Genomic DNA, 16,773 nt, shown 5'->3' with positions numbered 1-16,773 from the left:
ATAAATAATTTTTTAAAAATAAAAAAGACTTCTTTTTCCAAAAAGAAAATCCAATCTAGCAGTCACTCTTAAAAAAAGGGGGTTCATAACACAAATTTTATTTGCAAATCATGAGTTATACAGTGGTTTCAGTAAATTTTCGACCGTCAAATTCAACATGTTTTTATATGTTTTTCTTTCTCTTTACATTAATAAAAACAATTTGAATATAATAAGTTAATAACATCTTATACACATTATTTAATTGTTTAGCAGCCATTAGACCACTTTATTAATAACTGACCATTTTTTATAGTTAGATCAGATAAAAATCTTGGGTTTGGAATCTTTAATGACAGAATTTTTTAAGAGAGAAAAAACATAATTAACAAAATTACAATATTTATTGAAAAGTGTGTTTTACAGAAATAAATAAATGTGGATATTTAGAGAGGATGAAAAATACACAATAAAGAGTTTCATGACCATTACTCTATGAGAAAGACATACGAAAAAGCGACGATAAAATATGTTTTTGATATTGCTAATATGATTCGTGATCTTAGGAGCGTTGAACACAAAGATGTGCTCATGAGGAGAAGAATCATACATCAAAGTAAAGATATTTATGTACTTCGTGGTAAAAAAAGAGTGGATACTTCATTTCTTTGGTATTATATAGACTGTTTGGAGGTATAGAAATAGAAAGAATTTTAAAAATAAGTTAGTACCTTAGAATTGTGCTTGGGAACAGGTTAAAAATCTAGTTTTACAATGAGTGTGAGAAAGAAAAATGATAGATTATATAGTTGTTAATGCTGATGTTGGGAAAAGAAAAAAGTGGGTGTGATGGCGATGTGTGATGTACAAAACAAAGATAAATATGTACATAGTGAGAAGACATGTAAGTATGTAACAATTCTATAAGTGAACTTAAATGCTTGATGGACCATGTTGCAGCTGAAAACACAAGAGGAGAAGCTTTATTCAAAGGCATTCAAGAATTTATTTCTTGATTGAGGAGTTTAATGCAAGAGAGGAAAATATAAAAATGATTGTGGACTACAAATAAGGAATAGTGGACTTCTTGATTGAGGAGTTTAATGCAAGAGAGGAAAATATAAAAAGGATTGTGAACTACAAAGGAATAGTGGACTGGATTAATAGAAAGGACGAAACAAGTTAGGAGCAAAGATTCCTAAGAAATAACCAATTTGGCTTGGTCGATTGGTCAGCTCACTCGTCTGTTTAAGTAATTGTTGGGAGTTCGAATCCCGCTTTGTGCATGCAGCAACTCATTGGCCAGTACAGACCTTTAAATGGAGCTCAGATCTGCGACGGATTAGTTATTAACCTGTTGAGTCGGAACCGTTTGGATAAACCAAAAAAAAAATCCTAAGAAATAAGACAAAGTGCAGGGAACATCTATTTCATAATATTGAAGTTGTTTATGGGTGGACAAAAACTTCAAACACAGACAAATGAAAACCGTTGACATCAAATAGTATTGATTATTGAATTTTATGGAGTTTTGAATAATTATGTGTGGTTGAAACTGAATTATAAAAAATTATGTGTGTTTATGTAGAATAGGTATTTTAGGTATGCTGTTAGATGTAGTTGAATTTATTGATTTTTTTTGTGTAATTACAGATTTATTTGAGGTTGTCTTTTGGATAATTGATATTTTAACAATACTGAAGGAGAATATCAATTATGTATAAGCTATCTCAAAAACTTTTCTCTTCATTTGAATCGAGTTTGTAACATAACTGATAAAAAAAAACCAGATTAAAAGCAAACAATAGAATAGTTTAACAATACAAATATTATAAGATTAGAATGTACACAACATACAACATATAGTCCATATAGAACTAAAAAGTTGAATAATGTGCATAATATATATAACTTAAATTTTTTTGAAGATGATGAGTTGATAGCAGGATATTGCTTCACATCAAGACGTAGTATATAGGGATAAAAAAGGGAACCACAATAAATGTGATCACCAATTTTAATTCCACTTGCGAATGCTAATTTGGGATCAGAATAGTGACCAATTGGTTTTCCATCCAAATCTACAGATATAATTCCTTCATTTTTGTTACATACTTTGCAAACATTCCTAAAGCCTTCTGAATCAAAGGGTATCTGAATATTATATCCAGTTCTGGGGTTGATCCCTGCATTAATTCAAGTACAAAAAAAAAGTATTATAATGTGTTATTTCTTCTTATAGGCATTGATACCAAAGTTTTAGACTATAAAAATTTGACTAAAAAATAATGTTTGCAGCATATAGTGATTTAAAGTTAAAAACAAAATACAAAATATATAGACAGAATTAAACTTGTTTTATATAATGATACGAAAATTCAGTTATAAAATTTTAAATCATTAGAAGCTAATAATAATAATTAAAAATGAGTAAAATTATAAGAAATTTTCAGATTAATTAAACCATAAAACATGGAGGAGGTCAAGGAAAAGGTTGACGGGTTATTGCTACTCTTTTTGGTATGAATAAAAATTATTAGCATAGAAGGAGATTGTCCCCTTATTTACATGAATATATAGAAGTTCCATTATTTACCACACAAATGCTATATATTTATATAGAAAAATATCTTTTAAAATGAGAAGATTAGTAAAATAATAAAATGAGATAATAATTACTATTAAATTTATAATTTTTATTATGTACGAGTTCTACTACTTTAAATATGATTATTAGATCTTTAATTTTTATTTTTATTTTTTTACTTTACCAACTTACCCATCACCAATAAAAACACCATACATATATAATTATGATTATTGAAGGTAAATATAATTAATGGTAAAAAGTAAAAGTAATTTTATTGAAATTGAGAATTGTTTTACCGAGCCCAGTCCAATCCAATATTAACCTTGTTCATCATAATGAATGTTATCAGGGTAGCCAGGTAGGTTATCACAGAATTTTTCAACACTTCCTTTCTTAGGGCCTTCTATGTAATATTTCTTGCACTTCATCCTGGATAGATAATCAAACAACCTTCAAATATATGCTCAATATACGGTTAATACAATATAATTTCAATGGAGTACAAGCCTTATTATTAATTTGCCCATATAAGTAATGCTAATAATTAATTAGACAATTTTCTTTTGAAAATGTACATTTCACGCATTTATTTAAATTACTAGAAGTGGTCTAATAGTGAGATATTTAGATAATATTACATGAGATGCTAGCTTCAAATTAAAATAAAGAAAAATGCTAGAGGACTATCAAAATTTATTATTTTTTGCCATTAATTAGCCATTAATATTTAAGAGCAAGGAATAAAATATATTGTCAGATTACTAGACTAAAGGAATTATATTAAAGGAATAGAGTTAATGGTAAAGAAATGGATAAAAACAATAAATTCTAATGACTTTCTAGCAACATGTATGATTAATAATTGTTTTAATTATAAATTATAATATGAAGGAAAAAAGATCCAAATGATGTGTATATATATGATTTTTTTTTCTTTTTGGTATTAGAGTCAATAACTAACTTTATAATACACTCTAAAGTCCATTGGCCCATTAAGATTGTTATTATTAGGATCATTACAAGATTATTAACAATCAATTAAGGGTACTTAGTCTATAAGCAAATGCTAATCATGGTGCAATACAAAAACTCTCTGAATATTCTTTATCTAAACACAAAAATTATTGGTCTTAAAAATAATTCATTCTATTATATTGCAAGTTATTAAGGTATAAACACCTATGGTATCCATTGCTATTTTCTTGTTTTTGTTTCTGTATACTTTTTTATAAAAAACCATAAACTTAAACAAAATAATTAAAGAGCTTAATTTTGATGCACTTAGAATGTAAAACGTTTTATACGATCATCCAATCACATTTACACTAATATCATATCAAAATTAAATCATAATATTTATATACCTTTACTTAAGTTCTAATGTTCTAATAGAATGTAAAACTTACTGAACACTTTCAAAGAAGATGACAAATTGCTGATCTGGTGAGACAGCAACACCATTGGGGAAGTAGAGATTATGGACAAGCACTTCTGTTTTCTTTGTTGTTGGATCATAACTCATGAATCTACCATGAGGCTTACCCTCCAACAAGTCTAAGAAGCGGTCCTTTAATAAGTACTTGTATGAAGCATCTGTGAAATAAATGGTACCATCTTTTGCTATATCAACACCATCCGTTAATTTGAATTTCAATCCATCAACCTCATCGGTAAGAAGCTCTACCTTCTTATCTTTTGTAATACTCAGCAATCCCTACATCATTAAATTAATTAAATTGAATTCTGAGTGTTCAGATCAGTGTTCACATTTTATAAGTTATTAGAAAGTGGCTATTATTGTCATCACACTGAATTATTTCTCAATTATTTGATCAAATGCTTAAGAACCGTAGCAGTGTTTTCTATACCTATATTGCTTTCATTGAATTAAACATGATATTATATAAGAAAACAATTGCAAATTTCGATATACCTGTCACATTATTCCTAAGACGACCAAATTTTGATATTCTAACTTGAGACTTTTTGCTTCTAAAAATCTCAAATGTGATATTTTATATTTTTATGCAATTGAGAATTAGTGGAATATACATTTTATGCCCCTTATATCAAAGAATCTGCTTGTGATGAGATGAATTTCCCAGAAAAAATACTACGAAAGGATGTATGATACTTACAACACATTCTCAGAACAGAGAGGAGGGTCAAGCATCCCTCCAAGACCCACAGCCAGCATATCCTTTAAGCTACATTCAATGTGCCTTCCCTTGAGTACAAAGTATCTTGGCTTTATCTTCCTTTCTAATGAATAGCTAAAATACTCTCGTATCGGCCTCTCCATCGACTTCACCAAGAATTCTATTTTTGGCCTCAAAACCTCCTCTATACTGTACCCGAGGAGCGGAGAAAACGTGCGCAATCTCTTTCTCCGAAAGTCCTAACTTCATCAGGTACATCAGCCTGCAGAACATCACAGATGAACTTATAAAAATATAGAGAATGTGGAAGGTATACAATTACGATACTATAGAACTAATCTTTTTTTCAACTAGGTAGGATCAACTATATGCAGATGAAGCAATCTCAATTTGTTCAATCATAAACTGATGCAGTATGGTTTTATCAGTGTCCGTTACAAGTAATTCCGGATACTTTCTGATTACCCCAGGAAGATCAGAAAGGAATTCAATCTTCCTCTTAAGAGTTTTATTGATGCTGGCAGCGAGAAAGAATTCTCCCAACAATTTCTCTATCCAAGCCCATATTTTCAAAGAACAGAACAACCTGCAGACAACATGGAACACAAGCTTCTTAACTGGAACACAATAGTAGCTGCGGGCTTTTAGCAATAACCCTATCTAATTTATTTCCCTTAACTCCAAGATCAGCCAACTGATCCAGCATCGACTTCAGCTTGTCAGTTGAACAACCCAATAGGTATGGTTGGCCTCTGATTGCAGAGTCAATACATATCTTTCTAACCTATAATGAAGCAATCCTTTTGTTACTAGTCTAGTATTTCAACAAATAAATTTTCTAGTCATACTAACTCATCCATAAAACAAGTATCACTAGCATCAATGGATACAAGCACATAGGCATTCAATAAATTCAAATCATAATAATGCATGAAAAGGATCAAGCAACCAGCCAAAATCATGTGGATATGACATACTGCTAAAAAACTCCACATAATCTGATATAATTATGAAGATCCTAAAGAAACAACTACACAAAATTAAATCTGGTAAGTACTAATTAATTTTATAATTAGTTTTTGAAAAAGTTCTTACCATATTTTCTTGAATTAATCATACCACCAGCAACTTGTAAAATCCTAAAAGGTCAGATATTGGTTAACTTGATGCCTAAAACACTGCAATAGCACATCATACTAGAGTGTATGCCAACTAGGAATTTTGACAGCATTGACATGGTTGTGATTTATGATGCTAAGAAAGGATATTTAACTTGTAAAGTACAATGAAACGGGTTTATTTCAGTTTGGTATCTTACTCAATTTAAATTTTTTGGTCTCGCTGTAGAGTATGTTTAGGGAAGCACCACTTCAAACTAAAGTCCTATTTGATTTGAGTAATATTAGCTCAACTTACAGAAAGATAAAGTCACAATGCATATAATATCGATAGGCAGAGAAGCATTGGCCTTACAAAATGATACCTTCTCAGAAAGAAAAAATCCATGAACCTCCTCATAATTCTCTTGAATGCTTGTAGATAGAACCCAAGGATATCTGATCAACAACTTGATATAATCTTTATCCACCACATGAATCTGTAAAAGCATATATTATAGCAATTAAAACTTGGTCGAAAGTAGTTATGGTGCCAAAAGAGGATGGAAGGAAAGGAATAAACAAAATGTATGGCAGGATACCTGTTTCAAGGCGAGGAGTCTAGCTTTAAGGAGTTGAATATTCGAGAACAGAATAGGCGGAAAAGAGAGTATTATGGTTGTGATGTGAACTCTGGGGACTCCAATATTGTGGAGAAAATCGATAATAGGAATGATGTGGTTATCCAGTGAGAGTGAAAGCAAACGAGGAAAGGAATCAATCAAATGTGAAAGAGCAAGACATTTAAGCCTCAACGCCTGGCTTCAAGCTTCTCAAAGAAGGAGAGAGTATATGCGACGAATGTTGTTGATGAGGAGGTGATCAGCTTGATGGATGCAACCTTGTGCATGAGGGATGGGAGGTTCTGAGAGGAGAGATACCTAGCAAGAGTGAAGCCGAGACTCTCAAAGTAAGGGAGGCAATGTGAAGAAGCTTTTCCCTGAAGCCCAAGGAGGCGAGTGTTGGTCCAAATCCCTAACACTCTCCACCAACATGTTGGAGTAAGAGGGTGACTTGGATGCGATGGATGAGGACTCCTCCTCTGACACCCCTAATCCTTAAGTTCCCGCAGAACCACAATAACAACAAATGCTGCTGCCTCGTCTTGGCCCTGGTCTTCTTCTCTTTTCTAATCGAAAGTGAAAGGTTGGTGTACGTCTACATGCATTGCTCGACAGCAGAAGAAAACGATGAGACAACATGCTCACATCAATTTCAAGTTCATCAAAGCAGCATCTCTAGTCGGCACGGCAACTTGAGGCACACCACAGACATCTCTGATAATTGCAATTCAGGAGGAGGAAATCAAGATTTAAGAACCTAAGACTTTCTCTAGTAATATTGTCATAGTCGCAAGTCTAAGAAAATTAACAATTTCACCACAAAGCACATAGTAAATTAAAATAGCAGTACAAGTCACAACAAATGCATTCAAATCCTTAACTTAACAGCCAGAATCATCAACAATATCAAGATACTAACACCATAAACAATTCAAACAGACTAACAGGGTAACTCAATTGTGAGAACTGAAAAAGATGTGATGGAGAAGGAGAGTGGAGACGTACATGAAGCAGCGACGGGCCAAGAGCAGAGCTGTAGAGTGACGTCACGAATTGCTGCTCAAAATCGGGGAATGATGGGGGAGAAGCAGCGAAGCAAGAAGTTGAGATCCATAAATCCCAATTTCATGTACCTTGGAAGAAGATGAGGAATTGATTACACTCAAGGTTCTCAAAACCGAATCATAGCTATGGATGTTACCATTTCCAAAAAGTATGCAAGAGAAAATTCGTTCATGTGATAGCAATATCTCCAAATCAATTGCAGTTTTCATCAAGCATGTTGTCAGTTGTTGTAATTAAGTAGTTGCAAATTTCAGTATCAAAACCTGGTAAGCGATTCGCCTATGCCACTCATGAACATCTTTTCCAATCCAAGCCATTGTGAGTTCTGGACCACATCTTGAGACTCCAAGGGACTCAACAGCTTTAGAAAAGCTCCTAGCAGATTCATGCAATACCGAAACAATGTACTCCACTCTATTAAACTCCACTCCCTCAATACAAGAAAAATGAGTCTTAACTGATTCGGCGAGCGATGAGAATTCCCTTAAGGATGTGTAATATCTAGACAAGGACCCAACCAACAGGCCATTATTCAAAGAGCCCTCTACTTTATTCAACTTGGCATGTTGAAGGGAATAGACAATTAAATTCTTTCTGATATCTAATCCGAAGGATCTGCAGTTAGATATGAGCTTCTTGAACTTGTAGATTTGCCGTGTTAGAAATGCATAAAGAGTTATACAAATGAAATCATATACATCAGAAATCAGTTTCAGGGAACACTTCAACTTCACATCATTATGCACTGTGTCTAATGTACAATTAAGAATAATAACAAGGTAATAAAACATAAAGGAAGAAAGGAAGCTTACAAGTGATGAAACAGTTGATGCTGCATATTGAAAGGTGTAGCCATGGAAGATAGAAAATGGTATATCAAAATAATAATGATAATGATACAAATAAGGGAAGAAAACAAACACCACCCTTCTCTAGAAAACTATAAATAAGTGCAAGCATTAAAGCGATGTCATCGAGGCACAGAAAGAAAGAGAGATAGTTAGGTACAAATAAATAACCATTTTGCTTACAAGTACAAGAAAAGACGAGTTTAAAACATACCTTCTGCTGTTATTACAAATTCCCTTTGGATTTAACTCCTGACATTTACCTTTTTCCTTAGCTAAGGTTTTTAGTAACCTTGTGATAATCATAGGATTCATGTGTGAACTATGAACATGTTTCCAGATTCAAACACCCATTTGGACTTTGGTGTCAATCAATTTTCTAATTCTTATGAGTTTGTTGTATTCATGGTTTTGGTCATTCAAATTTTGTTTCTTTATTTGTCTAATGTTAAGAGTATGCTATTCTTTTTTCCCTTTTTTCTTACTCCACAATCCACATCGAATCAAACTCATATCTTTATGAGATCAGAAAAAATTCTTTATCAAATATATGAATAATCTCTATTGACGCTTCACTTCCTATCCCCTAAAAAGAGAAAGGGAAAAGAAAACCCATAAGAAAAGAAAACTTCTTGCAAGAAATATTTAGTTAATCAGATCATGTAATTGTCTTGGTTATGATGATAAAATTGCAGCAACTTAATAATCCTAACGTCATTTCATAATGGATTTCAATTGTGCAAAGAATTCTACTACCTCTATGAACAAACGTTGACCGGATAACGACAAGAGAATTTGTTTGGAAACACATCTTATTCAGTACAAAATTGTTCTGAACTTGAAGTACAAAATTGATACTCAGAAAAACCTATCATTTGCCTTTCCCAGACTACATCAGTTTTCAGGAGCAAGATCCTCCTATCATGTGTTAGTTTTTACCACTGAACTAGATACTTTTATCGGTCCCATACTTGACTCCATCTATCAAAGGTGAAAATTGGAGCATGACATGGTTTTGTAAAATTTTCACGAGAGGAATCGAATGACAAACTAAAGAAATGGCATTGCCAAACTTATCCCAAAAGTAATATACATTGTTAAATCTTTGGGTTCATTGGTCTTTCAAATTATCAATCCTCTCAGTGGGTTTCCCTTCAGGAGTTTCTCCATTTCTTTCCTTAAAACCAAGTTCTGCCAAGTCCTGCTTAGCCATTAGGTTCCTGTAAGAAGTAGAAGCCAATGAATAAGAACCATGTATACCAAAAATAATGCTAACAGTAATCATGTATCAATAATATACGCTGAGCATGGAAACAGATAAAGATGACCAATAAAACTTTCCAAACATTACATTTCACCATGAGAAATACTTTGGATTATGTGAAGTTAGATTCCATCTTTCCTTTGTAAAATTTTCTGCGAAAATCTCCCATGTTGCCAAACTCCTATGCGAAGAGAACAACTAAAACTGAGTCTTAAAAGCCTGAAAAACAATTTTGCGTCCATTGAAGAAAGAACCTTCTTCAAAACTATTGGTTGTTTTACCTTTCATCTTACAATAACCTTATGCCTTAATATACACCTTTTTTCTGATCACATTAACTCTTTAAGAACTGCTCCCTAATCTTTTAACTTTGGGACAAGGTCATCAAGGAGATTGGTAATTAGCAAATTCGTGTGACCGTATTATTATACTTTTTTTTAGTCACATGCTCAATTAGACACGAATTTAATGGCATTGGTCACTCCTTTTCCCATTCTCAAAACTGCATGCTCACTCAAACAGATCACAAAAACTTTAGAATGATTATTCCAAATCCGCTGAATATGAGTTTTTTAGAATGCCACACACTAATTGAGTTACACCACAATGTTGTGCTCCAAAGATTAAAAAGAAACAGTGCACTAAAAACATTCCAACTTAAGCTAACCTACACAAAGAAAAACACTAGAGCCAATCAAATATGATATCGATAACACAGAAAAGCCAGACTCACTTTTCCATTCGGCACTGCAAGTACTTTTTTGAGAAGTCCCTGCATTTTTCAGACTGGTGACCCGCAGTTTTCAGACAACCCAAATATTCTTTCTTCTCCTGAAACAAACGCAACACACAAAAAATTGATGAGAAATAATTTATCCCCCTAACAATTCCTTGTAAACATCTTCCTTATTACCAAATAAGGGAAGAATTAATTACTTTCTAATATATGGATTGTATCAACATATTGATTGTATCAATTTTAGCATTAAGGAAACATTTACTCATTATCGATTCGACTAATCGTCCAGAAACAAATACACAAGTTGCAACGGCTTATTCCTCGAAATTCAACTATAACCATAGATATAATATAGGTTAAGACTAGTTGCAGATCGAGAAACTAAGATTAAAGCATTACCAGGTCACATAAATGCATGTGGTCTAATGGGAAAATACCCTTTTCAGGAGGCACTGGACGGAGCCCTCTATTGCCACCAAATGCGCCACCTATTAAAATCAATAAGTGTATCAAACCAACTATCAATTATTTTCTTCACTATTTCACCAAATTCACACGATAGAAGAAAAAATTCGTATTTGAAGAAACATAAATTTAAGCAAAAGTTCCTCAAGCGCTTCAATTAAAATCCAGCTAGTGCTTATATAAATCACTTAAACCCTAATAATAATAAAAAACTTGGTGAGGAATAGAATAAGCAAATGGTACCTGCACTCATTTGTAGGAATGGAAAAGGTTTCGCAGAATCGGAGTCGGAGAGAGAGGAGTTTTGAAGTGAGGTGGAATTTGGAGAATACTGTGTTGAGCGCGGGAGCTCCGTCCGAAGAGAAGAAAGAGGCACTGTTTTGTAAATTAAGAATTATATAAATTTATTTAAGATATATATTGGATCAAAAAAATTTTGGAAGTTTAGTAAATGCCAACAACAGAACCAACTGCAACAACTAAAAAACTTCATGCCAACAATAACTTCAGCATCACTACAACAATAACTTCAGAATCCAATTTCAGAACACAAACTCAGCTCAGAATCTTAAAATTTAACTAGAAAATAAATATGAAACTGAAGAAGAAGTGGCCTACCGGTGAGACGCCAAGGGAGGAACGGCGGTGACAGAGTGAGCTCGGAGGAACACGGCGCTGACAGTGACCTCGTAGAGATAGAGAGAGAGCTTGAAGAGAGAGACGCCGGGAACAGAGCTCGTTACGGCGAGGAGACGACAGACGAGCAGGAGCAGTTCGCGACGGCAACGAGAAGAGCTCCGAGCAGAGATTCCACGGCGAGGAGAAGAGGGTGAGTGGCAGAGACGTTCGGAGACGGCACCCTCTGTCAGTCAAATTCCGGCGGCGACGGTGAGCTCTGGCTGGCTGATGAGTGTTGATGATGAGTTGATGAATTGCAGGACTGGGGAGGCCTTTACACTAACAGGAATTTTTTTATTTTTGTCATTGGGCCTAACCGAAAAAGCCCAAATTTCTTGAATTGGCCCAAACTGACCGGAAATGAGAATCCATTTCTTTTTTTTTTATATATGAAGACATTCTTATTATAAATTATAAATTATTTAATGTTTAACGGTAAATGGTCTCAAATATCCATTATGAGATTAACATATCATCAAATTTTAAAAATAAAAATGTTATGAAATAAATTTTTGAAAAATGCCTCAAACAATTTATTTATAATTATTAAATGTTGAAATACTTCGTTAAAAAGACATTGTAAAAAATAATATTTAAATTAAGTAAATTACTAAAAATGATAAAGTACATAATTTTTCTTCGATTATCACATTAAAAATAGTAGTTGCTTTTGTAATTATTAGTATTATTATTATCATCATCATCATCATAAAAACAAATATTACACATTATATAATAACAATTTTAATACTTTAATCTAATAATTATTTTAGTACCTTAAAAAATTAAAAAAAATAATAAAAAAGACAACATAACCGACATGACCATGTTATACTAGTAAATTATAATATCAACAATGGTGGAAGCAGCCCACGTTGAGAATAAACAAATAACAACAATAGAAAATAAAGAGAGAGAAAAATCAATTAATGGTATCCTAACGTATAGCGCACTTATAAATACCTTCATTGCCTTAATCATATTGACTCATCACTCAAAACATTAGTCTTCTTCTTCTTCTTCCTTACTCTCAAAAAAATGTTAAACGCCAAATTGCCTTATTTACTTTCTCTAACCTTATTATTGTTGTTGCTTGGTGCCAAGGCAGAACAATGTGGTAGACAAGCAGGTGGAGCATTATGCCCTAACAATTATTGTTGTAGTCAATTTGGTTGGTGTGGTGAGACAGATGATTATTGTTTAGCAAGTAAAGGTTGTCAAAGCCAATGTAGGGGTCCACCAACACCTTCACCACCACGACCACCATCACCGGCGCCACCCGGTGGCGACGTTGCAAACGTCATTAGTTCCTCTATATTTGATCAAATGCTTAAGTACCGTAACGATCCACGGTGTCATGCCAATGGATTCTATACCTATAATGCTTTCATTACCGCCGCTCGATCTTTCAACGGCTTTGGCACTACCGGCGACGATGCCACTCGCAAAAAGGAGGTTGCGGCTTTCTTGGGTCAAACTTCTCATGAAACTACAGGTTAATCTAGCTCTAATAATAAGATCATATATATTATTATATCCACTTGGTGAGAAAATTTACATGAAAGCGATTTGGATATTATATTTAAAACATGATATATTATATTTAAGGAAAAGTATAAGGAACTAAAAGTTTATCACCCAAAAACTAAACAAAACTATATTAATTTATATCAATAATTAATTAATTTTAAATTTTTTAAATTCAAAATCTAAAAAATTTTAAATTAATTAAATAAACCTAATTAAAATCTATAAAAACATTCTTCTTTTTTCTCACATTAATCTATCCACTTTTAACAATCACAAATTCAAAAAATATATAAAAAATATCCATTTAATATGAAAAAGAAACATTCTAATACTTAGTAGAAGAAATATCTATATATATTAACTCGTAAAAATTTTAAATTTATCCAAAAGATATTTGGCTGAATTTTGGCGTGCATCGTGGATATGGATGACTTCTAATCTATTTCTTTATGTAACATAGATATATACACAGTTTCATTCAACAATCACAATCAACTTTTACATATTTTAGGTAGCTAGAAACTAAAGCCTCCATTACGTATATATAAATTAAGTGTCTTTATTTTCGAGTGAACATATGAAATTATGAATAGTACATTATTGATCATATGGTTATTATTATTAATATTATTATTATTATTAACTAATTAATTAATTATATATGTAAATGTTTTAAATAATTAGGAGGATGGGCAAGTGCTCCTGATGGACCATACGCTTGGGGATATTGCTTTCTCCAAGAAAATAGCCAGTCAGATTATTGTAGCCCCTCTGCACAATGGCCATGTGCTCCTGGTAAAAAATATTATGGCAGAGGACCAATCCAAATCTCCTAGTAAGTTTTCTACTATAGCATGCATGAATTTACCAATTAATCTTGTCTAAAACTATCATTAAAAAAAATCTTGTCTAAAACAGTTAACAAATTTTTTATAACAAGTAACAACATATAATAAAGTATTATCCTACTAGGTAAACTATGATTAATTACATAGATTAAATGATGTTAGTAAATTTTATTATGTTATATGTCTACAATAAAACTATTTATATATAGATTTCTTTAACAATATAATCTTCTTAGCTCTTTTATATTTTTTGTCATTTGTCTATATTTCATCTGATGCATCATTCTAATTAAATTTTTGTCAGATATTTTTTTCACATATCCAAATAAGTTGAGATGATATTCTATCACATATTTTTTGAACAATAAACATTATTTATTTGATCATTCATCCATCTTAGCGTCATTATTTTTGCCACGTTTAATTTATGTTCATGCTTACTTGCCTTTTATTATGACTCAACTTACACACTTTTTATCACATATAAAATCTGACATATTTTATCATCACGTTGACCATTCTTTTTAAAAAATTGAATATAGAGAGAGAGAAAGAAAGAGATTAAATTGAATTAAATAAAATGATGCAAATAATTTATTTAATATATATAGATGTGTAATATGATATTGTTAATGTGTGACATGTTAATATGATAATGTGATGTTACTAATCTTTATTAAATTCTTACAGCAACTTCAACTATGGACCAGCTGGTAGAGCTATTGGTGTAGATCTTCTTAACAATCCTGATTTAGTGGCCACAGATCCAGTAATTTCATTCAAAACAGCCATATGGTTTTGGATGACACCACAAGGAAACAAGCCATCAAGTCATGATGTTATCACCGGAAGATGGACACCGTCCGATGCTGACAGGGCGGCCGGCCGAGTCCCCGGATATGGTGTGATCACAAACATAATCAATGGTGGGCTTGAATGTGGGCATGGGCCGGATGCTCGGGTCGAAGATCGGATCGGATTCTTTAGAAGATATTGCCAATTGTTGGGAGTGAGCCCTGGGGATAATTTAGATTGCAACAACCAAAGGTCGTTTAATTTAGGTATTCAACTTGCTAGCTCGTGATAATTGCAAGTGTCACTACAAAAAATAAGGAGTTTAGCTACGGAAATAAAATCGTTAATGGTCCATGATTTAATGATTTTACCACCTATATAATCGCATTAATGTGGTTGACTTATTAATTAAGAAAAGATTATTATGAGTGTTGTGGATTGGAATTAGGGTTGTTATTGAGTTTGTCATGTAATTTTATTTTCATGTTTGTTGCTTAGCTTGTTAAGGCGTGTATGATGTGTGATTTTCTATATGAAATAAATGGTTGTATCTTTTATGTTTTTCCATTTGAGAGTCGTATTTTTATGGTATTTAATTGTTTAAAAAAATTGCTCCTATTTTATAAGAAATCATGATGTAAACAAGTGTTATGATTATCGTAAAATCACTTTTTTTTTTTTACTTTAAGTGATTTGTAATATTAAAAAAATATTACTAATAAAGAGAAAATTAAAGCTTTTGATTTATCGATATTTCTACTAAATTTTAATAATATGGTGCTTTATTAGTTAATACTACTTTTTTTAGAAAATTTTAAAATTTGTTTGACAACCTAAAGAAGTGCAGAGATGTAAATCAAAATGTGACAATCGTATGATTCAAGATGAAACAGAAATTAAACAATACAATCATTTAATCAAGACTTTTAATGAAGAACAACAGTCTAATTTTAATTATGAATTGCGACCTCCGTTTAGATAATTTATAAGTTTAAACTGTGATGGCCAATGGCAAAATAAATTATAATAGAAAGATTTATGTATTTTAATCTTAGTTATTTAGATAATAAGATCTAATGGCTTAGATCGACGATCCCTTAGTTTTTCTTAATCGATGAAAATTGACCCTAATTTTGGCCTTTTATTTCAACCATAATTAGATTTAGTTTAATAAAATTTTTACTTTTTAAAGTGTAGTATTTATATTTAGTAAATTAAATTAAAAATAATTTTTAATAAATATAAACAATAATAATTATGTTTGGTAAAATAAATTTTAAAATTTAAAATAATATAAAAATATAAATTTAAACATTAAATTTAAAAATTGACTAATATATGAAGTTATATTAGACTTTTAAAATTTAAAAAACATAAATCAATTTTAAAAATTATACTTTAATTACTTTCAAAAGTACTACAATTTTTTAAAAGATGTAGATATAAATACATTGTTTTTTTTATTTATCAAATATAAAATAAAAAATTTATACTTTTAAAAAGTATACAAACACATTTTTAAAAAATTTTATTAAACCAAATTTTAGTTCAATAAATAACAGTAATTAACTTTCTGTGCCATTCTCATTATTGCTCATCACCCATCAGGCCACATGAAAATACTTTTTGTTGAAAATTCTTTTTAATGGTACATAAGTAATTTGAATGATTATATCTCTAATGAAATTAATTATTCATATAGAATATATATTAATACACATATTTATATGATAAATTTAACGATAAATTTTAATATATACCTAATATTTTTGTATTTTAAATCTCACTATCATAATTTTTTAAATTAGATAAATTTTCTGTTAATAGTAGTCAAGATTCAATAACAGTAAAAATAAATATATAATAATTAATTTTTAATATACCCAGTATTTTTCGTTATCTGTTCACAAAATCTTAGTGGAGTTTTATATGTGACGATTACAAAGAACACGACAAACATCCCCTTCAATAAGCTAATCTACTGCTGCCTCTATGGATTATTATATTTAGCTTATATTTAAAAATAAAAAGTCCTTTAATTATCGAAAAGAGAAATATTATATGTACATTAAAATTAATTATTTGTATAAAAT

The 16,773-nt window shown here is 31.3% G+C and overlaps 4 protein-coding genes across 4 annotated transcripts in view; 2 read left to right on the top strand and 2 right to left on the bottom strand.

Annotated features, from left to right (window-relative positions):
• Positions 1-1,709: 1,709 nt before the first annotated feature.
• LOC107477921 (protein STRICTOSIDINE SYNTHASE-LIKE 6) lies at positions 1,710-8,246 on the bottom strand. Its single transcript, XM_052261625.1, has 6 exons — positions 7,454-8,246; positions 4,708-5,512; positions 3,976-4,283; positions 2,892-2,998; positions 1,837-2,165; positions 1,710-1,751 (listed from the first exon to the last, which is right to left on the bottom strand). Exons 3-6 carry the CDS (start codon positions 4,089-4,091, stop codon positions 1,710-1,712), a joined length of 594 nt encoding a protein of 197 aa, XP_052117585.1. The 5' UTR covers positions 4,092-4,283; positions 4,708-5,512; positions 7,454-8,246.
• A 1,032-nt stretch (positions 8,247-9,278) lies between these two features.
• Positions 9,279-11,754, bottom strand: LOC107476092 (uncharacterized; the record flags this gene model as incomplete). Its single annotated transcript, XM_016095842.3, is given in 5 exon segments — positions 9,279-9,581; positions 10,359-10,456; positions 10,764-10,852; positions 11,073-11,204; positions 11,448-11,754. Coding segments are annotated over 4 exon segments (306 nt in total). The 5' UTR covers positions 11,083-11,204; positions 11,448-11,754.
• Positions 11,755-12,507: 753 nt separating this feature from the next.
• LOC127745762 (endochitinase-like) lies at positions 12,508-15,247 on the top strand. The gene is made up of 3 exons (XM_052259485.1): positions 12,508-13,002; positions 13,722-13,872; positions 14,576-15,247. Exons 1-3 carry the CDS (start codon positions 12,546-12,548, stop codon positions 14,967-14,969), a joined length of 1,002 nt encoding a protein of 333 aa, XP_052115445.1. The 5' UTR covers positions 12,508-12,545; the 3' UTR covers positions 14,970-15,247.
• A 434-nt stretch (positions 15,248-15,681) lies between these two features.
• The window catches only part of LOC127747576 (endochitinase 2-like), a 2,195-nt gene continuing 1,103 nt past the window's right edge, over positions 15,682-16,773 (top strand). Inside the window, exon 1 of the mRNA XM_052261620.1 lies at positions 15,682-15,691. Within this exon, the coding sequence (XP_052117580.1) occupies positions 15,682-15,691 (10 nt within the window). The remainder of the gene's footprint in view (positions 15,692-16,773) is intronic.

This window comes from Arachis duranensis, chromosome 1 (genome assembly GCF_000817695.3).
Source record: "Arachis duranensis cultivar V14167 chromosome 1, aradu.V14167.gnm2.J7QH, whole genome shotgun sequence".
Lineage (NCBI taxonomy): Eukaryota > Viridiplantae > Streptophyta > Magnoliopsida > Fabales > Fabaceae > Arachis > Arachis duranensis.
Note: the sequence above shows the minus strand (reverse complement) of the source record. Positions and strands in the feature narration are given on the sequence as shown.